General features: G+C 32.7%; 3 protein-coding genes across 8 annotated transcripts; 2 read left to right on the top strand and 1 right to left on the bottom strand.

Annotated features, from left to right (window-relative positions):
- The first annotated feature begins 781 nt into the window (after positions 1-781).
- On the top strand, positions 782-6,825 carry LOC107425465 (ABC transporter F family member 5). Its single transcript, XM_016035463.4, has 9 exons — positions 782-1,900; positions 2,400-2,741; positions 3,588-3,734; positions 3,849-4,028; positions 4,199-4,354; positions 5,494-5,595; positions 5,694-5,822; positions 6,327-6,431; positions 6,561-6,825. The coding sequence occupies exons 1-9, from the start codon at positions 1,001-1,003 to the stop codon at positions 6,654-6,656; spliced, it is 2,157 nt and encodes a 718-aa protein (XP_015890949.2). The 5' UTR covers positions 782-1,000; the 3' UTR covers positions 6,657-6,825.
- Positions 6,826-8,239: 1,414 nt separating this feature from the next.
- LOC125418220 (pentatricopeptide repeat-containing protein At4g39530) lies at positions 8,240-15,430 on the top strand. Of its 6 annotated transcripts, none has more exons than XR_009639710.1 (8): positions 8,280-8,488; positions 12,523-12,626; positions 12,721-12,804; positions 12,886-12,983; positions 13,090-13,361; positions 14,095-14,358; positions 14,580-14,784; positions 15,037-15,430. XR_009639710.1 is itself a non-coding variant. In XM_060819101.1 (8 exons), exons 2-8 carry the CDS (start codon positions 12,534-12,536, stop codon positions 15,160-15,162), a joined length of 1,113 nt encoding a protein of 370 aa, XP_060675084.1. In that variant the 5' UTR covers positions 8,288-8,488; positions 12,523-12,533; the 3' UTR covers positions 15,163-15,430. The 6 variants fall into 6 exon arrangements, 4 of the variants coding, with proteins under 4 accessions (XP_048335254.2, XP_060675084.1, XP_060675086.1 ...); XM_060819101.1 differs by having other exon boundaries at positions 8,288-8,488; positions 14,095-14,329; XM_060819103.1 differs by lacking the exon at positions 8,280-8,488 and adding an exon at positions 11,127-11,266 and having other exon boundaries at positions 14,095-14,329.
- Positions 15,431-17,174: 1,744 nt separating this feature from the next.
- LOC107403697 (serine/threonine-protein kinase ZRK1) lies at positions 17,175-18,694 on the bottom strand. The gene is made up of 2 exons (XM_060819145.1): positions 18,495-18,694; positions 17,175-18,405 (listed from the first exon to the last, which is right to left on the bottom strand). Exon 2 carries the CDS (start codon positions 18,385-18,387, stop codon positions 17,425-17,427), a length of 963 nt encoding a protein of 320 aa, XP_060675128.1. The 5' UTR covers positions 18,388-18,405; positions 18,495-18,694; the 3' UTR covers positions 17,175-17,424.
- Between the last annotated feature and the right edge of the window lie 4,747 nt (positions 18,695-23,441).

The following is a 23,441-nucleotide window of genomic DNA, read 5'->3' on the forward strand; positions in this document are numbered from 1 at the left end:
TAAAATTTAAAAATATATTTGATAAAATATTTTATGAGAATAAAATTGTAAAAATTATATATGTTAAAATATTTTATGAGCATTTCTATCTATGAGAGAATTTTGATAGTTTGTACAGTAGATAATTTGTTAAAAAAAAATTAAATATTACAAATATGATTTATATTTAAATAAAATAAATATTTTTAAATTTAAAATAGTAAATATTGTCTATTCCATATTTTTAAAATTTTCCAAATACATGTAAAATGCTTTTGTGATATTTTCTAAATTCTATTTATATTTTAAAAAATATTTTCTAACTTTTTTCAAATTCAATATTTTCAAAAATAATTGTAAATCTATCTATATTAGAAAATATTTCAACTTTTTTTCGATTCAAAATTTTTAATAGTTGTCCATCATATTTTTCGTTACTTTCCAATTTGTAAAACCAAAAGCCATTTGCAAACAATATAGGACAGGACTTATATTTTATAATTTTTAATCTCAAATTTATTTATTCTAAATTCTGAAATACCAAAAAAAAAAAAATCCTAAAATTTTACATTTAATAAAATACTAAATACTTCAATTTTCTTATTTCAAATTTATTTTAAATTTTTATAGTCTTTCGATATTTTAAAAAGTCTCATAAATTTTTATACTTATAAATTATTTAAAAAAAAAAAGAATCTCATAAATTACCTACCTAAAAATACTATTATTTTTCTTAAAAGAAAAAAAAAGATTTTATCTTATTTGTCTTTTACTTGGTAGGGGAAAATTTATAGTCCTTCAATATCTGAAACTTATTCATGGGCTTTGAGTTTCTGTGTTAACTCTTCTTCTTCTTCACAGAGACTCGCACATTGCCCTCATTTTCTCCATTTTTCCAATACCAGTTTTTGCCCATTTCTATTATTTTTCCAATAATCCTTTTTAATTGAATTTTCTTCCACTGTTTTTTTTTTTCTTTCACTTTCTCGCCCAGATTCTCACACTTTCTCAATATCCAACCATGGACTTAACCACCAATCTTCACCGCCTCGACCTCCGCTCAACCTTCCTCACTGGTTCCACCCGCCTTGATGCTCGAAAGACCGCTCTACCACCTCGTCTCCGCTCAGTTTCAAATCGGTTAGCCATTCAATCCATTAGAGGTAACGCTAACTCAATCAAAACCAGTAATTTGTTTAACACAAGAAGGCAAAATTCTAAGGTTACGACTCGGTTTTCGGCTGTCGCCGTTGAAAGTTCGGTGGGCGAAACTATGACTAAAGAGGATATTGAATCTCTGTTTTCGGATGATTCTGTGGATGAGTTTGAGCGCAAACGTGTGAACAAGCAATCAAATTCGGGCGCTTCGGGAATTTCTTCGGGTGTGAAACTGGAAAATGTGAGTAAGGCGTATAAGGGTGTGTCTGTGTTGAAGGATGTTAGTTGGGAAGTTAAGAAGGGTGATAAAGTTGGATTGGTAGGTGTTAATGGTGCAGGGAAAACGACCCAGATGAGAATTATTGCCGGTCTTGAAGAGCCTGATTCAGGAAATGTAATAAAAGCAAAACCAAATATGAAAATTGCATTTTTGAGTCAAGAGTTTGAGGTTTCATTGAGTAAGACAGTGAGGGAGGAGCTTATGAGTGCATTTAAGGAGGAGATGGCGATATCAGAGAAGTTGGAGAAGGTGCAGAAGGCTTTGGAGAGTGCGGTTGATGATATGGACTTGATGGGGAGGCTTTTGGATGAGTTTGATTCTCTTCAGAGTCAGGCACAGGCGGTTGACTTGGATGAGGTGGATGCAAAGATTAGCAAGCTGATGCCAGAACTGGGATTTGCTCCAGAGGATTCTGATAGGCTGGTGGCCTCATTTAGCGGTGGATGGCAGATGAGAATGTCACTTGGGAAGATTCTACTTCAGGTATATTCATGTTTGAGGTGATTCTTGCTGGTATAGGAATAGGAAGTTCGTTACTAGATTTTGTCATGTTCGATATTGGTATTTTCTGGATGCTTTCTTGCTTGTATTCTAATTATCTTACTATTGTTTCTCTTCAATAAGATATTTGTTTTTATCTGCTTTAGAACCATAATAATTATTCGTCAATGGGTAAATCACTATTACAAAACTAAATTGCGAGAGAGTAGCAAATGCAGTATTGGATTTAGTAAATGTGGGAGGCTTTGCTTATTGTCTTCGCTTGTTGAATTTGAAATTCTTGAAGCTGTGCTAATTTAGCTATTCTTCTGCTGTATATCTGCAACCTGCTGTAGTATTATGGTAAGGTTGTGTGTATTATTCTTTTATTATTGCTATCATGATTTCCGACATGAGCTGCCCTTTTCCTTTGATGACATATTTTATGTGTCCTTAAGATGCATTTTGGTGTTACCATGATTGTATGCTTTTTGTTTATCAGGAGCCAGATTTACTGCTTCTGGATGAGCCTACTAATCATCTTGACCTGGACACAATTGAGTGGCTTGAAGGCTATCTCAACAAGCAAGATGTGCCAATGGTTATCATATCGCATGACAGAGCTTTCCTTGATCAATTATGCACAAAAATAGTGGAGACTGACATGGGTTTCGCTAGAACATATGAGGGGAATTATTCTGAGTATGTTATTGCAAAGGCAGCATGGATTGAAGCACAATATGCTGCTTGGGAGAAACAGCAGAAGGAAATTGAACAGACAAGAGACTTAATAAAAAGGCTAGGTGCTGGAGCAAATTCTGGCCGTGCTTCTTCTGCTGAAAAGGTACATTAAGATCTACCAAAAAAGTCAAAATTTGATGCATATAATAACATAAGTAAAAAATACATGGAATTTCATCCAAAAATTTAAATTACTAGTCAATCTGGTAATATTGATTTGATATGGATATATGCATGTGGATGATGAGGAAATATTTTTATCTACAACTTCAGCAGCACATCATTCTACTAAGTATGTTATACCTGCCTGGTTTAATCTGAGTTAATGAGATGATACATTATTTTCTGTTACTAGGATGAAGAACTCGTGCCTATTAAATGAAAATGATTCTGGAGAGCACACTATATTTTTGAGTTGTTATTATTAACCTATACTTGAATTGATTTCCCTATGTAATACAATGGTTTTATGAGTTCTGTTTTAGTTTTTTTTTTTTCTCTTCTATTATCCTATTTTTTGTTATGAATTTCAAGGAACGAACGAGAAGAGTACAAAAACGAAAGATTCGAATAACCCTCTGAGCTAGGGATATAAAAAAAAAAAAAAAAAAAGGAAAAATTAATGCAAAGCTACTTGTGCAAAAAACTGTCTGATAATTGTGGGGACCTAAGAGTGAGTTATGCCCATTCCGGATAGAAAATGAACATTGATCACTACCACACTGTGACCAGGTGTTTGGTTGGTTACAAGAATCTAAGGCCTAATTTTCTTAATACTGTTTATAATTATGCATGATACGTTCTTCCTATCCAACGGATATTTAGGTCAACTCTTAGCAGGACATAATGTTTCGGTTTTCTTAATGTATTCAATTTATTTTCTGGATGGTTCAAATCCATACCTAACATTTTTTCTTTCTTCCTTTCTTTATAATGTGGGTAACAACAGAAGCTGGAGAGACTTCAGGAAGAGGGTTTAATTGAGAAGCCATTTCGAAGGAAACAGATGAAGATAAGATTTCCTGAGCCTGAGGATGTAATAAGTGGAAGATCTGTTGTAACCATTAAGAATTTGGAGTTTGGCTTTGAGGATAAGGTGAGTTGGCTCAGACTGCTAAATAAATAAAAGGTCTCTACATAATTATCTTTTGCTTGTTAGTTTTTCGTTTTAATTGTTACTTTGATGTTTTTGATGTGTTCTGTGGGCCAGATGCTGTTTAACAAGGCAAATCTTACTATTGAAAAGGGAGAGAAAATTGCCATTATTGGCCCAAATGGATGTGGAAAGAGTACTTTGCTAAAACTGATAATGGGTCTGGAAAAGCCAAGAGCTGGTGAAGTTATTCTTGGGGAGCATAACGTTCTGCCAAACTATTTTGAACAAAATCAGGTTGGTTGCTGTCATGAGTTGTATAAAATCTTGATTGATTTAGTAAAATGGTGTTTCTAGTTTTTTCGTGCTTAGTTTGTTGAAAAGAAAATACCATTTTGAATATTGTTTTAATTTGCATTCCCATGCAATATTGCTGATGCTGATGGAGTTTTATCTAACTTTTTAAGGCTGAGGCACTTGACTTAGAGAAAACAGTGCTTGAAACGGTAGAAGAAGCTGCAGAGGACAAGAGACTTAATGAAATAAAAGGTCTCCTTGGGCGTTGTAATTTCAAAGCTGATATGCTTGATAGAAAAGTTTCCCGTTTAAGTGGTGGTGAGAAGGTATAGATTTAAACTTTTAAGCCTTTCTCTTCACAATCATTTGTTTAGCTTTTGTTGATATATCTTAATATATGTGACGAATTGATGAAATCTTTAGGAACAATGATGTTTTGAAATTCTACTTATTGCTTCCTAGTGGTTTATGAAATAATTGATATAGAAAGACTGAATAAGAGGATAAAAGTATAAAAGATTAAAAGAATAAAGAATTAAACTACAACTATCATGGCCACTTTGTCTAGGTCATTCTCTGTTTAAGAATCCTTATTGATGACCATGGTGTAATGGTGATGTAGGACAGATAGGGAAAGAAAGAAAATAGAAAAGAAATAGATAGGATTCTAGTATCACACTAGATTGATTTTAGGAATCACTCCCAAAACCCTAGGCATCACACCTAAGTTTGTTTTGCATCACACAAAACCAGAGAAAATAATCTCATAAAATTCTTGTAATATTGATTACTTCCCCAAGAATTACAAAGAACCCTATTTATATTAAAATCATCTAATAACATTAGGAAACTAAAATAATAGGAAACCTAGTTAAATAAGGAAACTAATAACATTAAGAAACTGAAAATAATAAGAAACCTAATTAAATAATAAAATACTCTAATTAAAAATAGGAAACTAAATTAATCTACTAAAATCCTTGAAGATCCCAAATAAGCCCATCTTGTCCTAGATCATGCCAAATTAATGTTTGGGCCTTAGAATCTGTTTTTCCTCTTCTCTGATAAGTTTTCAGAGGTTGTTTCCATCTTGCATCAAATGGTTTCTACCTTTGATGTCTGTAATCATGTAAGATCCTCATTGTCTTGTAGATGTATTTAATGTTGATCAAATTCAAAAACTGCGACGTACAAAGTGAAGTTAGATATTGGGCTTATCTAGAGTTTTCTCGGTCTAATGTGTTCTTGTATCCTTGAACTACATTTCTGATTCTTGATGGTATTGGGGTTTCTTTGTCCTATATGTTTATTTAAATATAAACATTTGGTAACCATGCCCCTATCTTTTCTTTTCCTTCTTGTTGTTGTTGTTGTTGTCGTCATCTTTATCAGTATTTTGTTCTAATTTCTATATATGCTTCTCAGGGAGATACAAATGTAAACATTTGCTTTTCTGTTTTGCTAGGCACGTCTTGCTTTTTGCAGGTTCATGGTAAAGCCATCTACTCTTCTACTCTTGGACGAACCAACCAATCACTTGGATATTCCATCAAAAGAAATGCTAGAGGTATATATCTTTTTTCTCTGCCTTTCTCTAATTTTCAGTGAGTATTCTATAAAATGTACCATTGCATTACTATGATATGAGCTCTAATTGTTTCTCAGGAGGCTATAGCAGAGTACAACGGCACAGTCATCACAGTTTCTCATGACCGATACTTCATAAAGCAAATAGTTAATAGAGTAATAGAAGTCAAAGACCACAATTTACAAAACTATAATGGTGATTATTATGTAAGTCTTGATCCTTAACTCCATCCCCACCCAACAGACTCTCTCTCCCCCCCTCCCCTCTCTCTCTCTCTTTCTCTCTGATTTTAAATATGACATGTGACATGCAAAATGGTTCGAGGCTCAAAGTCCTTGTGCCTTCCCCTTTGAAGATGCTGATGGTCTGCTTGAAAACTACATTTCATAAACAAATGAATCTTTTTCTTAATGATTTCAAGTAACATGGTAGAATTTATCATGTAGGTGTGTAAGATGAATCCATTTATGTACTTTTTCATTTTCAAATTTTCAGCTTACAAAATATCAATATCCAATTGCCCATGGAAGTGTTGACCCAAAAAAAAAAAAAAAAAAAAAAAAAAAATTTGCCCATGGAAGTGATAATTGTGATCAAAGTGGGAGTTGCAAGGTTTTTTTTTTTTTTTTTTTTTTTTTCTTTTTCAAATCCAGTGTAATTGTCCTTTGTTCAAGTTTTATTCATTTCTGATGGATATTTATGACCTACAGTACTACTTAGAGAAGAACCTTGATGCGAGGGAAAAAGAGCTTGAACGTGAGGCAGAGCTTGAGGAAAAGGCTCCTAAAGTGAAAGCCAAATCTAAGATGTCAAAGGTAAATCCTTACAACTACTTGTTTATTAAAACTTAAGAGAAAGTAAAACATAACAAAGGAGTCAACTTGGGCTGAAATTTTCACGTTTAATTTATTGTATTTGTTTTAATTTTATCTGATTTTTCATAGGCTGAAAAGGAAGCACAGAAGAAGCAAAGAAGATTGGCATTTCAGCAAGCTAAAGCAAAATCAAAAGGGACAAAGAATGCAAAGAGATGGAACTGAGTTTAACTCTTGTAATTTATTGAAAAATCCTCCATTATTAAAGCTAGTTTGTATGTAAAAGGTGTAGGAGGTGAAGTGGCTTATTCTGTTTCAGCTACTTGACCATTTGTATATTATTATAGTTGATATACATATATTAATAAAATTACAGGTTAAGTTCTTTTTTTTCCTTGTTTGTTTTGGTAATAATTACAGGTTTTAGTTAATAAAAGGCTGTGATGCAAATCTTGTATTACCAAAACTTTATGCATCCAACCTAACCAGTCACTTTTTAGCTGAATCAAAGTGCATCAGAAATAGCATTATCTTGTGCCTAAAATTCTTCTTTAATTTTTTTTTTTTTCAATTTTTGCATATGCGGTAGCCATCAGAAATAGTAACTTTGTGTCTCTCGTTTTTTTTAAGGAAGGAAAAAGTAACTGTAAGATTTAATGACTAAATACAAATTTACTAATCACCAAGGTTGAAGTATTTCAAAGTAGATTATTTCTTAAAAAGAATTTGTTGTTTATGAGCAAGTTCAAGGATTTTCACGAACTTATCTGTCTAGTTTAAGCTTTAATTGAAGTAATTATAAAAGGTATCTGAAACACCCTTAATATGGGATGGTTTAAGGAATCTTTATAATTTTTTAAGGATAAATTTAGAGTTATTAAATTTTTTTATCCAAATTTTGATATTTATGATTTAATAATTTTTAAATAATTTATTTATTATGTATATAAGACAATATCAATTTAAAATTATTAAAAAATTACTACATAATTTGGTTATTGAAATTTTGATAAAAAAAATTCGATGCTACAAGATAAAAAAAATTCGATACATGTAGCATTGCTCTTCTTTTTAATCAAATGCCACTGGGTTGTTTTTCTCCGGGGCACAGAGTCAAATCTTAATCAACTCTTTACTTGATTATTAACTAGTTACTGTAAAAAAAAAAAAAAAATCTTTACTCTAAACATATATTGTTAAAGTTATTCACAGATGCCAGGATCAATTTCAGTATAACATTTTTGAAAAAAAATATTAGTAATATTTTTAACATTATAAATTAATTTTTTATTACTTACATCTCCGAAGTTTGATGAAAATTCATTAACAATTTAAAAAATATTAATTAAATCTCCGAAGTTTGTAATAATCATTATTTACCATTTTAGAGCTGATTTTTGAACAAATTCATTTATAAAAACTCTATTTTATCTGTTAATTTCAAAATAAATATTAAAATTTTATTTTATGATTTTTTATATAATGATATATATTGAAATTGTGATTGATTTATCATTTTTTAATTCTATTGTTAATCATTGTATAATTAAAATTTGTCATAAATGATTTTTTTTAATATATATTATTATCTAGTGAATTAGAGAATAATGATGTAATTTTTATTTTGATATATAAGAGTAAAATAGACTTTGGATAAATCAATTTTATTATAAAGAGATTTTTTTTATTTGACAATTCTCATAACTTATTGGAGGGGTCCCACAAAGGTAACTTTTGCAAGGGTAAAAATATATATATATATATATATATATACACACTAACATTCCCTCAATTTTGTTGATTTTGCAAGTATGACTTGTAATTTTATTAAATTACACAACAAAGAGAAGTGACTCACTAGCTTTTTCTGGTTATACAAACTTGCAGCCAGCACAAAACAAAAACCATCAACCCGCCGCCTGTTCTTTGCTTTTAACCTTCGTTCAACACAAAACAAAAACATCAACCCGCCGCTTGTTCTTCTGCTTTTAAGCTTCGTTGCTCTCAGTCTCACTGACAATCAACAGCAAATACTAGGAACGAACACTCTTTTGGTGGTAAGCCTTTCCCTTTTCTTTCTTTTTCCTGTTCTAAATTTCACCAACAAAAGAAAAAAGCTTTTTTTCATTCATTTTTTTTTTTCCCTCCTATTGCAATCACGTTGTATGTTTGTTTCGGCGGAAAATTTTTCACGGCCAAGTCAATATTTGTATATGAAAATTGTTATATAAGAAATTGTTAAAGAAAAATAGGAGATTAAATTCTACCATTAAAATCAGCTGTTTTATGTGTGAAAAGCAGAAGAACGGCGTTTGGTTTGGTTATAATCCTTATAATCTAGATATAGCTATGAGAAACTTCATACTTCACCTGAAACACTGTCATAGGATTACTTCTTCTCTCAATTTCTCCGCCTTAGCTGCCCATTCTCTTCAGCTATCAAACCCATGTTTTCCAATCCAAAAGCTTCGAACCAAAAAGCGTGCATTGGCCAACCTTTTGCAACTTCCCCCTTCAGACAAACCCCATTTGTACTACAAAAGAATTCATGGTCAAATTGTGGTGTTGGGTTTTCAGTATGACGTTTTTGTTGCCAACATTCAGTTGTACTCCTACTCAAAGTGTAATTACCTTCGCGATGCGCGGAAAGTTTTTGATCAACTGCCTGAAAAAAATTTAGTTACCTGGTCCTCAATGGTTTCTATGTATACCCGACATGGTTATAATGAAGAGGCATTGATGGTCTTCTCAGAATTCTGGAGAAGTTCTGAATGTGATGTGAATGAGTATATCTTAGCTAGTATAACCAGGGCTTGTACACAGTTGGGAGGGTTTGATCAAGGAGCCCAGGTGCACTGTTCTATTTTCAAGACTGGTTTTATCCAAGACGTCTATGTTGGTACTGCTTTGATTGATTTTTATGCAAAATGTGGCATTATAGAAGAAGCAAGACTTGTTTTTGATGATTTAGTTATAAAAACTGCTGTTACTTGGACAACAATTATAACAGGGTATGTGAAAAGTGAAAGAAGTGAAGTCTCTTTACAGTTGTTTTTATGGATGACAGAAACTGATATTCTTCCTGACAAATTTGTCCTCTCTAGTGTTTTAAATGCATGTTCTATGCTTAACTTCATTGAAGGTGGCAAGCAAATCCATGCTTATGTGTTGAGGATGGGTATAGAAATGGATGTTTCAGTGGGTAATGTGCTTATAGATTTCTATACAAAGTGTGGTAACGTGCAAGCAGGGTTGAGATTGTTTAATCAGATGCTGATGAGAAATACTATTTCATGGACAACTATGATAGCTGGATACATGAAAAATTCATATGATTGGGAGGCCATGAAGCTATTTTCTGAAATGGCCAGATTGTGCTGGAAACCAGATGGATTTGCATGCAGTAGCATTCTTACTTCATGTGGATCACTTGAGGCATTAGAACATGGGAGACAAGTGCACGCTTATACTATCAAGGTCAATCTCGAGATTGATGATTTTGTAAAGAATGGTTTGATAGATATGTATGCAAAATGTGATTCCTTAAGTGATGCAAGAAAAGTTTTTGATGCTACGACTGATCATAGTGTGGTTTCTTACAATGCAATGATTGAAGGATATTCAAGGCAGGAGAAGCTGTATGAAGCACTGGATCTTTTCCAGGATATGAGGCTAAGATCATTCCAGCCGAGCCTCTTAACTTTAGTCAGCCTTCTTGGTGTATCTGCTACTTTATTTGCATTGGAATTGAGTAAGCAAATCCATGGTCTCATTACAAAATATGGATTCTTTTTGGACCTATTTGCTTCCAGTGCTTTAATAGATGTTTATTCCAAGTGTTCATGTGTTAGGGATGCCAAACTTGTGTTTGATGAAATGAATGAGAAAGATATTGTAGTGTGGAATGCAATGTTCTTTGGATACACCCAACAGTTAGAAAGTGAAAAGGCTTTCAAACTTTATTCTGATTTACAGTTATCAAAACTAAAACCTAATGAATTTACTTTTGCTGCATTAATCACGGCAGCCAGTAACCTAGCAAGTCTCCAGCATGGTCAACAGTTCCATAATCAGATCATCAAGATGGGTCTGAACAATGACCATTTTGTCACAAATTCCCTTGTGGATATGTATGCCAAGTGTGGAAGCATTGAAGAGGCTCGCAAAGCATTTACTTCTGCAGTTTGGAGAGATGTTGTCTGTTGGAATTCCATGATATCAACATATGCACAGCATGGGGAAGCAGAAGAAGCTCTTAAGATGTTTGAATGGATGATTAAGGAAGGAATAAAACCCAACTATATCACATTTGTGGGTGTGCTATCAGCGTGTAGCCATGCAGGGCTTGTCAGAGATGGACTTCATCACTTCAACTCAATGGACCACTATGGAATTGAACCAGGAACAGATCATTATGCTTGCATAGTTTCTCTTCTGGGTCGTTCTGGAAAGCTATTTGAAGCTAAGGAATTTATTGAGAAGATGCCAACAAAACCAGCTGCAGTTGTATGGCGGAGCTTGCTAAGTGCATGTACAGTTGCAGGCAACGTTGAATTGGGCAAGTATGCGGCTGAGATGGCTATTATGAGTGATCCAACTGACAGTGGATCGTATATATTACTTTCAAATATTTTTGCATCTAAAGGCATGTGGGTAGATGTCAAAAGGGTAAGGGAAACAATGGACTTTAATGGTGTAGTAAAAGAAACTGGGCATAGTTGGGTTGAAGTGAATAATGAGGTTCATAAGTTTGTTGCAAGAGACAGAGTTCATAGTGAGGCTGATATGATTTTTTCAGTTTTGGACAATTTGATTCTACAGATGAAAGGGTCAGGGTATGTGCCTGATACAACAATGCTTTTGATAAATGATTGATAACCAAATTGTGATCATGAGCTCATGATGTCTGCTATTGAAAGCCGGAAATCAATAAAATCTGCATCTTACAATCCCATGATTGTAAGATTGAAGAAATTCATATCCAATAGCCTAACTTCTCCTGAAATAGATCTTTTTGTTGGTGTCCGTGGACTTGTGTGGATGTTTCCTTTTGGTTTTGTCTGCAAAGCGGTTAGATGCATTTTTGTTGTAAAGGTGCTACATGCCTTAGATTTAGCAAAGAATGCCTGTTTAAGAAGCTTGTAGAGACCAAGATAGTACATAAGGTTGAGAAATTGACAGGTGACTCAGAAATACTGAGCTGCAGGATATTGGTTAAGGTGTTACTGTGTTCTAGCTGCAAATACCAGTTTAAGGATTTAGTAGAGAAATTCCACTGCAGAACAAGATCTTAAGAAATTTGCAGGTAGCTCAGTAGTTAAACTATTTTTGAAGAAAATATCAATTTTTGGATATATAAAGTAGAAACATGTTTAGTGTTTTTGTTGCTTTTTAGTGAACACGAGATTAAGAGCTACAGAAAAAAATTACTTTCCATGCAGACATTTGAGAACAGAAAATTCTATGGATATGCGACTCGAACTGCACATCTTATTGGTGCATCGTATCTCTTACAATATTAGGAATCAAGATCAACAAATGTATTTATAAATATGTTCTCTGAAAAAGAAAAATGGAAGGTTTCATCTTAAATTGTTCAGTGGCTACCGTAGAATACCCATTTAATATAATGAGAGTCTTGGAGTTTTATCTTAGTTAAAATCTGAAAAAGGAAGTGAATTTCTACCAGTAACTGGGATTATAGATCTTCAATCGAGAGATGCTCACAATAAAATAAAACTATATCAGGTTTGGTTGAGTTGGGGGTGTTTTCTTTTGGTTGAGTCGGTGGTGTTTTCTTTTGATATATAAATGCTTGATGATAAAGGGCATGTTTTGTTTTGAGATATAAATGTTTGATCATAAATGCTATGTTTGTCGTATTATAATTTATATTTAGTTACACTATTTTTGTGAAGAACAAATAACTTAATGGAGTATTGAACTACAAAAAACCCTCTATGAAATTTGTGATCTTTTGTATGCTGCATCATTCTTTGAAGAATGGTATCAAATTTCTAATGGTGTTTTTTTTTTTCTTTTACTGTGTATTCTTACTGACTACATTTAAATGTTCTGTGATTTGTTCTAGTAACTTGAACTATGGGTAAGGTCCTTCTAGGCATGCCTGGACCATGGGCAGATGATTATTGGGAACCATCTGATCATTATACAACAAAAATTGGGGGACTGCCTGTGAGTATTAGTATAAGTCCAGCATAGTCTCTTGTCTTCTTGGAAAATGGTGTTTTTAAATTCTAAACCCCTTTACTTTCTTGCTTACTGACAGGACTGGCCTCTTCATAAGGAGGTCCTGACACCTGGATTGCTTGAGTGTAGTACATGCAAAAGTAAACTGAGTCTCATTTCACAGGTTTAGCATTCTGTAAAGTAACATGTTCTTAATATTTGAAGAACATAAGCAGGCACTAACCGATTATTTGTTTTCTTCCAGGTTTATGCTCCAATTTCAAGTAAAAACGTAAAGATTGAAGAGCGTGTTATTTATGTTTTAGGTTGTGTCAAACCAGACTGTGGGAGTACTCCTCTTAGGTCCTTATTGAAATCCTCCAATACTTTTAGAAATTGAATATTGTCAGTGTAATAATTAGACTGTCATGCTTTCTTTATTTTAACTATTTTATCTGGTGCCATACAGCTGGCGAGCTCTCCGCATTCAGAAACCAAACAATGTGGAGAAATCAAGCAGCTCATCTGGTGGAGTGGTCTGTCCAACTGCAGCATCTGTATCACTTTCAAAGACCAGCATGTGGGAGGATTTGGATGATGAAAGTGATGAAGAGATGGATCTGAAAGAGTTGGGTAAAGCACTTAATGATGCTGCAACCTTGGCATCTTGTGCCTCTGCCAAGAAGCCATGTAGTAACCATTCAAGCTTCGTGTCAAGAGTGATAGATACTGAGATACCTGGTATAGTTATCTTGTTTTCACAGATCTTCAAGATTCCCTTCCGCGTTTTGTTACCTAGTTTTTTTTTTTTTGGCAAAGAGTGGAGGTTGGCTGGGTCAACAAAAGCCAAATGTGATATAGCATCCTTCAAATTTTTTGGATAATATATGTCTTGGCTTGGTTGGACCTCATGGAGATGGATCCTTTTTTTATTCATACATTGTAGCATGGCAGTGTTTTCTATTACAGTTTCCGACTCTTCTTGGCAGTTTAGCCATAAAGAAATTGTTTAGTTGACCTAAAATAAACAGAAGTTGAGATTTTCCTAAGTTAGGAAATATTGAATGTGATTATAGAGAGATTCAAGAATGCTTTAATTCATTATTTCAAAAATGAAAAGAGGAAAAGTAATCAGAATTAATTTACCTAGACATTTATATGGTTTCATTGAAATATCAATGAACCGGCAAAAACATTTCACACATGCTGAACTTAGTGGTGTTAAACTTTAATTTCTTCCTATTCTACTAACCAATCATGTGGTGTGTGTTCATGCACAACATCACATGCTCGTTTGCAATTTTACTTTCACCTTTGTAGTTTTCTTCAAAAAATTTTGGAATAGAAAAGGGGATTTTTGGGGTTGACTTGATTTGAGTTTGAGCTTGATTTCTCATTTTTTGCAGACTTGGAATTTCTGATTATTTTTTAGGGTAACCTAATTTTACTTGGTTCACATGTTTGTCGGTTGCAGTGTTACCTTGTTTTTATATATGCATGCAAGAAGAGTCATCTTCGAAGGATGTCATTTCCATATGTTCAAAATACTCATCACTTTCCATCAAGGAGAACAATGATGAAGTTGAAGATCATATACAAGAAGAAACGTGGGCTAAGGAGACTTATGAATATGATAAAGCTTTAACTGCTGATAGGACTTACCTGAAGTTCAAGAAGAAATTAGATGCATTCCCAGAGCAATGTTTTAGGTATTCACTCACTGAAAATCAGGAAATAGGTGATTATTCTGGTTTCACTAGGAGCTTGTTAACATAGTTAGTTATATAGAACTTGTTTGCAGAGTTCTTGTTTGACCTCAAATTGGAACCTTAGGCTTCTCATTTTTGGCATTAATGAAATCGTAGATTTTTCTAAATCTGTGAAGCAAGCATTTGTTAGCATTCATCTTTTTTACCACCCATTTCCTTGTTTAAAACTTGTTGGAACATCTTTGCCCAGATACTTATACGGTGGAAAGCCACTGTTGGCTACAGCAGAGGAAGGGGACCCTGGTAGGTGCAAGACATGTGGTGGGTCAAGGCACTTTGAGATGCAACTAATGCCTCCCTTGTTATATTTTTTACTCGAAGTGGCTGACAATGTTCAAAGGCAGTATTTGGAGAGCTGGAGCTGGATGACACTCGTAGTGTATACCTGTTCCAATGTAAGTTTTAATATGTTTTAGTTACTTTGAGTTGTAAGTAAGCGTTGTAGGTTTTATCTTATTTTGTCCTTCATGGACTCACTAACATACCCTAGCAGCGTAGATAGTAAATTATTTTTAAGTACATATATATTTTTTGGGTATGTTTATAATATATATACATGAAACTGCATATATGTTTAGTTTTTTGATCGTTATTTGTAATCATCTTTCTGACTGTTCTGTTCTAATACCCCACCATCCTTATTGCAGAGCTGTTCAGTGCCTCTAAAACAGGACAGGTCCAACAATGAAGATTGGATTGTGGCAGAGGAAGCAGTTTTTATACAATATGAAAATTCCGAGCTTGGGTCAGTAAAACTTGGCTATTTATCATGAGCAGTTGGGTCACGTTGGGAAGGAAGGGCAGACTAGCACACTATGTATGTGATTTTTTTATAGGCTCTTCAAGTATTTGTGCAAGTAAGGGTGGGCATTTGGTGCCTTTTCTTATTTATTTATTTATTTTTTCTCCCTTTCTTTTTAAAACTTGGCTACTTATAGTGGTGGAGTTGCACCAACTATTGCTGTATAGTTGTACAAGAAATTGAATGTAGATGGTTTTGAATTCTTTTAATAACATAGCACAAGTTTGATTCACCCGAAATTTCATTGTTTGGTACAGGGGTGGACTGTAGGATAAATGAATGCTTTATTTCAATTTTTTTTTTTTTTTTTTAAATTTGTTATTTCACACAAATACAAAGCCATTTTTAGAAGGGTTACTGCATATGGATGAGGAGCACAAAATAACTTCAGAAAACAAACAACAGATAAGCCGCAAGTTGCTGTGGTGTGGGGTTGTGGATCCAGGCTAGTTCTTTTGCCACATCAATCATCAATGGCGTGTATTCATTCTTAGAGAGGATGCATGTTATTGCCAGATAATGAAAAGCTTGCAGTTTCTTCATTCCATTATTATTAATTACTCATTCCTCTTCCAAAATTTTATGATGCACTATTTCATTCCATGGTTCTCTTGAACAAACTCCATCAAATTTGTTGATGGACACTGGCAGAGATACATCAGATTGCTCTGTAACAAATTATGTATGCATGTACTCAGGGTCAAGGAATCTCACTGCCCAGCCAATTGATCTTCAACACCCATCTCACCCTCAGGAATGGATACAGAGAGTGAGAAATCACATAATTTTGGAACAAAATCCTTGTCTAATAAAAGATTTGAAGGTTTTACATCCCGATGGATGACAAGCCTGGAAAATGCAGCATGGAGATAAGTAGTGCATAGGTAACGCCCTTTGCAATTCTCAGCCTCTTCTTCCATGGAAATGATGAGCCATTGCCATCAACAGGACCCATGCCTCCGTATTTGTTGAGAGGTCCATTCTCTGCAGCTTCATAAACTAAGGCTGGAACAGGAAACTCGACGCAGCAACCTCATAGTTTCAGAACCTGATTGTGGCTGCTCATTTGCGATGCTATTGCTATGTCTTGGCATGCCTTGGAAGCATAATTACCATTAAACTTCTTGATTAAAATTAGGCAGTTGTATAAAAAAGCCCTGAACCACTCATCTTTCTCACCAGTAGTAAAGCAAGGTGAGTAAAAGTTGTTTGTGGCTTTCCGGAGTTGTTTGGCAGAGAAGTTACTTATTGGATTACACCTACCATTCCCAGTAGATATCAGCTCCTCCAATACTATGCCTCCATTCTCCACCATGGCAAAACTTGGGTGCTTATCATGAGCACTTGGCATCTTGGGAAAAGAAGAGTAAATAATAGCACCCTTCATATGTATGTGAATTGTTATAGCTTCTTTAAGTATTTGTGCAAATATGAGCGGGGCATTAGGTTCCTTTTTAACTTGGCTACTGAAAGTGGTGCACCGATAATGATTGTTGTGTATAATTCTTATTAAACGAAGTAAAAGTTTGATTCACTTGAAATTTCATTGTTTGATACAGGGTTAGAATCAACTTAGGATAAATAAGGCTGCTTTTATTATTGTTATTATTATTTATTTTATTTTTCAAAATTTTTTGTGTGGTTTCACACAATCGCAAATCCATTTGTAAATGAGATACTGCATATGGATGAGGAACACTAGACCAAAAAAAATAAACAGAGAACTCGTAAGGTGCTGAGGCACAGTCGTGGAACTGTGGATCCGGGCGAGTTCTTTTGCCAAATCAATCAAAAATGGCTTATGTTCAACCTTGATTTGAATGCATTTCACTGCCAGATTCACAAAAGCTTGCAGTTTATGCTCTTAGTAATCACTCCTTCCCAATATTTTTTAATCCACAATTTCATCAATCAGCAATTACATACCTTCATATGCATATGTGTATGTACGTGGATTATAGCCTGCCTTTTTAAGTAACTGGGCAAGTATGGGTGGGTCATAAATCAGGGACCTTTTTAAATTGGACAACTATGATCATTGTTGTTCTTCACATATACATCTAAAATATGAAAATGAGCACAATTAAAATATATAGTTTTTTTTTTTTGAAAAATACAAATCAGCACGAGGAACGAATTGCTTAAGATAGTTGAAGGCTTGATATGCATATATATAGAGAAATAATAATATGCACATATATATGCAGGTGAGACATAATAAAAGGTTAAGGTACTAAGGAGCTGGGGTAGAGCTGTGAATCCGGACGAGTTCTTTTGCCACATCAATCATCGTTGGCCTATCTTCACACCCGTCTTGAGTGCATTTCAGCCCCAAATTTAGAAAATCTAGCAGTTTTTTCTGCTGCTTTTCAGTAGTTACTCCTTCCTCTTCCAGTATAGTAGAATCCACTATTTCATTCCATGGTTTCTTAGCAACAAAGTCTACCAATCGCCCTTGCATATCACAAGCTGGTTTTCCAGTTAGAAGGACTAGTAGAAATACTCCAAAGCTATAGACGTCGGTTTTCTCTGTAGCAGAAAATGTATTAATGTAGTGAGGGTCAAGGAATCCAAATGTCCCTGAGAACTGTAAAACTTTCACTTGTGTTTCACCTTCGGGAATGGATACCGAGCGAGAGAAATTGCAGAGTTTGGGAACAAAATCCGTATCTAAAAGCACATTCGAAGGTTCGACACTCAGATGGATGATAGGCCTAGAAAATGCAGTGTGGAGGTTGGTAAGTGCATTGGCAATGTCCTTGGCAATTCTCAACCTCGTCATCCATGGAAGTGATTGGCCATTAGTGCCTCCGTATCTGTTAAGAGGTCCATTCTCAGCATCTTCATAAACCAAGGCTGGAACAGGAAACTCCAGGCAGCAACCTAGTAGTTTCAGAACTCGACCGTGGCTGCTCATTTGCGATGATATTGCTATGTCACGGCATACCTCTGTAAGAGACGGTTCTGAACAACAGACTTTCTTGATTAAAACTGGACGGTTGTTTACAAAAGCTTTGAACCACTTTTCTTCTCCACGAGTAGTGAAGGAAGGTGAATGAAAGTTGTTTGTGGCTTCAAGGAGTTGTTTGGCAGAGAAGTTACGAATTGGATTACATCTACCATTCCCTGTAGATATCAGCTCCTCCAATACCATACCTCCATTCTTCACCATATGCTGTTCCTCCTTCTTTCCCATCTATCTCATCCACAGCTCCTATTTATATTTATATATAAACATTAAAAAAAAAAAAAAAAAAAAACCAAATCTAAGAAATTCTATGAAAGAGGTAGAGAAACACTCACTGCCGAAAAGAGATGTCCAATCAATTCCACGAATGCTCAGAACCAACCACCCACTGTTTATGGCCTTCTGACTGACTCTGAGGGTGCGTTTGGTAGGAGCGACAACCACCGCACAGGAGAATTTTAGTATCAAAACACAGACCGCATTACAAATCCAGGATTCCAAAAGTTAAGTCCCAAATCCATCTCAAAGAGCCGAATAACGCGCCCCATGCAAAGACCTGGGTTTAAAGCAGGTCAACCTTTTTTTTTTTTTCCCTCTTCGCTTTTGTCGCCGGGTGGGTACTTTCTTCGAAATCCAAAATACTTGCTTTTTTTATTTAGATAATGAGATAAATTACAAGATAACAATTTATCACTTCAATTCATTTTTATTTATTTATTTTTTTCATGAACGTGTCAATATATTTATGATTTCTTTATAACAATATTTAATATTAATTTATTTAATTTCTTTTTAAGAATTTTTAATCTCAATTTATTTTCTTATCAGATATTTTAATCAAATTCTGAATAAATATATTTTCTTTTTATCTTAATTTTCTTTTTTATGTTGGAAAATTTATTTAATTTACAATATATTCCCCCCCCCCCCTCCCCTTTTTTGTTTTTTTTTTTCTATTTCTAAATACGTTTATTCTCTTTATAAAAATATTTAGTCTTAATTTTTTCATGAGACATTTTAGTTTAATTCTTAATAAACAAATTTTCTTTTTTAGAATAAAAAATTTAATCTTAATTAATTTTCATTTGCGTTGGATATTTTTACTTAATCGTAATAAAATTATTTTATTTGATTTCTTGAAAATAAATTATTTTATTTGTTAAAATAACAAAATTTAGTCCAATCTCATTGGACACGAAACATAGGATAATACTTGGGATAAATTTTATCCTGTGTTGTCCTGCCCACTAAATAAATCTTATTGATTTGGAAAAAGGATTCCCCCCACAACACGCCCCCCCCCCCCCCCCCCCCCCCCCCCCCCCCCCCGCTAAATTTGGAAGAGGAATTTCATCAAACTTGGGCTTATCGTTTGCCAATTCATTGATTTGGGAAAAGATTTTTCATACCCTAATCATTTATTCAATGGGAAAAAAAAGCTCAACTTGTACGGAAATTCCTCTTTCCCATTCTATCTCATAATTGTCGTTGGACTCCTTGTTGTATCGTCACAATTCATTGACCGACATTAATTTGATTTTAGGTTGACTGGCCTTGGGCTTGAGTAAATACCAAAAACTTATTGTTATTTATTTATTTTTTAAACTAATTTACATTGAAATTCCAACTCAAAATTACTATACTCTTATGGTTGCTTTTAAATTGAATTATGGGAAATTTTTTTTAATTAAATATAATATTTGATAAATTGATAATTTTTTGATTTTTTAGTAATTTACTCCCAAGAGTTAAGAGTTTGATCATTAACCAGGATAATTTTCCAAATTATCGTCCTTTTATAGCATCATTAAAATTTTTAAAATTAAAATTATTATTATATTTTTTAACTCCATCAACCTAACTCCAAACTATCATTGTTTGGGTACACTCCATCAGTCGCTGTGACGTAGAATTTTGATTGTCAGTTATACAATACATATTGTACAATGTATAAATGGTTTAATGACAAGTAATATTTTACTGAAATGCACAGGTATGGCAGATATTGAAAGTAATTTTGCTTAAAATTGAAATAATAAGAACCAAATTTTAGAACATATATGAATACAAAGGACTAAATTTAGCAGTAATATTCTTTAATTGTCCTTCTTTCCCATTTCATCCACCTTACTAATTAATTTTGCGGGTAAATTACTCCTATATACATAAAATCCACGGAAACTAAATATATTAATTCGTTGAAATAAATCATAACAAAAAAATAATAATAATAATAATAAAAATGTCAAACTTTTATGAGAGACAAAGAAATTTTATGAGAACCACAAAAAATAAATATGTTGATTTTTAAAGTTAGTTTTTTAAAATTTAACAACTACATTCAAAAAAAAAAAAAAAAAAAAAGCTAGCTTTTTTTCTTCCCCCTTTTATGGGTGGAAACTTATGAGAGCTAGACTAACATACACCGGCCAGTGGCGAAGTATCGTAGCAAAGCAAAGAAAGAAAAGTGGGGTTTCGATCCGTTGTCCCCATCAAAGAATAAAAGTAGAAAACTTGTTAATTATTTCCACGGTTAATTTCATGTGGAACAGTACTATATATCTTACTGAACAATTTATCTGGATTGAAGACACAATTACACATATGCAACTTATAAAAAAAAAAAAAAAAATTAGAGATATATGGATCTATTTTTTGGGACAGTAGGGTATATCAGCCTGTACCCTTTAATTTTTTTTATTTATCAAAAAAAATTCTTATATCGACGAAGATATAAATTCTTTTTATTAATCTATAACAGAGATTTTAATATAAGATTTTGAATTTAAAATGTATCTTCCTTTTTTTTTTTTTTTAACAACAATATGAATGTTTTTTAATAACAATATGGGTGAGAGGGAATTTTGTCCTGATCGAGGTTTGAATCGAACATAAAAGTATATTTTCACAATAAAAAAAATTACTTCAATAAATAATCTCTTCTTTATGTTATCGAAACAGATTTTATTAATCTATTGAAAAGAAATTAATAAACTTTCGCTCTTTCCTAAACCCCGTGAGATTGAGTTAAAACAAAAAAAAAAAAAAAAAAAAAGTTATAAAATATTTAACTTAGCAAATGAGACAACCACATCCATGAGGATGTTGTCTGCGATTGTTCGACTTGTGTAATGGCTAATAGCTTCTTTGGTTTGGTTTTATTATTAGGTCAAGTCTAAAAATACTTTTTTTTTTCTTTTATTTAACTTTTTTTGGTTATTACAACAATTAATGCATGCATTTTTCAATTTACTTATATATATATTTTTTAATCATTATAACAATTCCCCATTTAAACGAGGAGTTGTTCACGCACTAATTACCATAAAATTTCATTGGAACCTAATAAGCTCTTGCAAAATAAAAATAATATGAAAATCTCTGGAACATTGATATGGTGTGAAGGGCACAACAATTGAACAATCTCATTGGACAATTAACTATCAAATGAGTTCTTAAGATTTATTAACGTTGCAGTCTCATCCATTTTTTTGTTTCATTTTTTTTTTCCCTATTGTAAACTAGTACTATATGTTGTAAGCTTTTCTAATCCCTCTAATATGTGTCCAATCTAATCCTTGTAGAATAATAGGAATAGAGGTCTTCACGGCGCGTCGCACTGATGAAGTTGGCCGGGGAATAATAGGAGTAATAATAATAATAATATATATATATATATATATATATATATATATATATATATATATATATATTTTTTTTTTAAATGTAATCAACTAATCAGTTTTTTTTACAAATTGAAAAAAAGCTAGTCAATTTTTAAAATTCCAAAATTTTTGCTAATTAATCTGGAAATAATTGAAGGCCAAAAGTAAAACAAATTATAAATCGAGTATACAATATAAAACGTTTTAAATTTGAAAGTTTAATAATGTGCAATTTTCACGTAATACTAAAATGCAATTAATCTTTTCAAAAGATTTAAAAAAAATTTCAAAATCATATGATATTCAAATAGAAGACTTTTTAAAAATATATAAAGATCAAGGCTATTTCACATGTCAATGCCTTCTAAGGATTTATGTAATTTAAGAATTTTAACTGTCTTTTAAGCCAAAAATAAAAATATTTATCTTAACAATTGTTCCATCATTCACCCCAAATAATACTCTTGGAGTGCCCTGGCCATTGCCTCCATATCGGCGTCCTAAAAGGTGTACTTGCAGGTTGGGGCATTTTCCCTTTTGTAAGATGAGGCGGAAGCCAAAGCACTGGGCCTTTGCTTTTCAAGCAATAAATTTTAATATATATATAGGAAAATTTTATAGTGCGGACGGTTCGCATGTAAACTGCATCCAAAAACGATATTTTTTGGATGAAAGCGTCGGTTTTGATGTGTACAGTGTACAGTAAAGCCGACGTTTTTATCCAAAAAACATCGATTTTGAATGCGTCCGCATATGAACTGTCCGTACCGTAGAAAAATTATATATATATATATATATATATATGTTATTAAGTATAAAACTAATATGTAACTACAACCCAAATAAAATGTAAATAAATTAAAAAAAGGTACAGATATATATTAAATATTTTGTTATTATTAATATATTTTTCGTATTTATCATAAAATGAAATATATATATATATATATATGTATATTTTATTAGAATTTTTTTTTTCACAACTATATATTGTATTGTTCTTTATACATTACTATTTAAATATATTAAAAATATAAAATAATTTTATAATATTTTTAATATATAAAATATCTATAATTCATAAAATCTTAATTAAGTCAATATATATATATATACGGAAATTCTATAGTGAGGACGGTCCGCATGAGGACCGCAGTATTAGTGATGGTTTTTTATAGTATTAACGATGGTTTTTTAGAAAATCGTTACCAATACTATGAAAAACCGTCACCAATATTGTGGTCCGTATGAGGACCGTCCGCACCATAGACGGACTGTATATATATATATATATATATATGTATATTTACCTACAAATCAGAAATAAATCAAACAACACTCCATGAAAATTTTTCACAACTCTTCTGGATGAAATTGATAGTTATAAAAATACCACAAAATTTTTATTATGATTAGAATACTTTTAGGCAATGAAAAAAATATATTCATTGGAGTGTTTGGTCTCAAAATTATAAATATCTCTAAAAATGTTTGATTATTTACTTTTAAATATATTTAAGATATTTAGTCACATATTTCGGAATATATTTGAAATACTTATTTTTTAAAATGTTCAATCGCATACTTTTGAATGCATTTTAAAATGTTTAATTGCTT

Source organism: Ziziphus jujuba, chromosome 7 (assembly GCF_031755915.1).
Source record: "Ziziphus jujuba cultivar Dongzao chromosome 7, ASM3175591v1".
NCBI lineage: Eukaryota > Viridiplantae > Streptophyta > Magnoliopsida > Rosales > Rhamnaceae > Ziziphus > Ziziphus jujuba.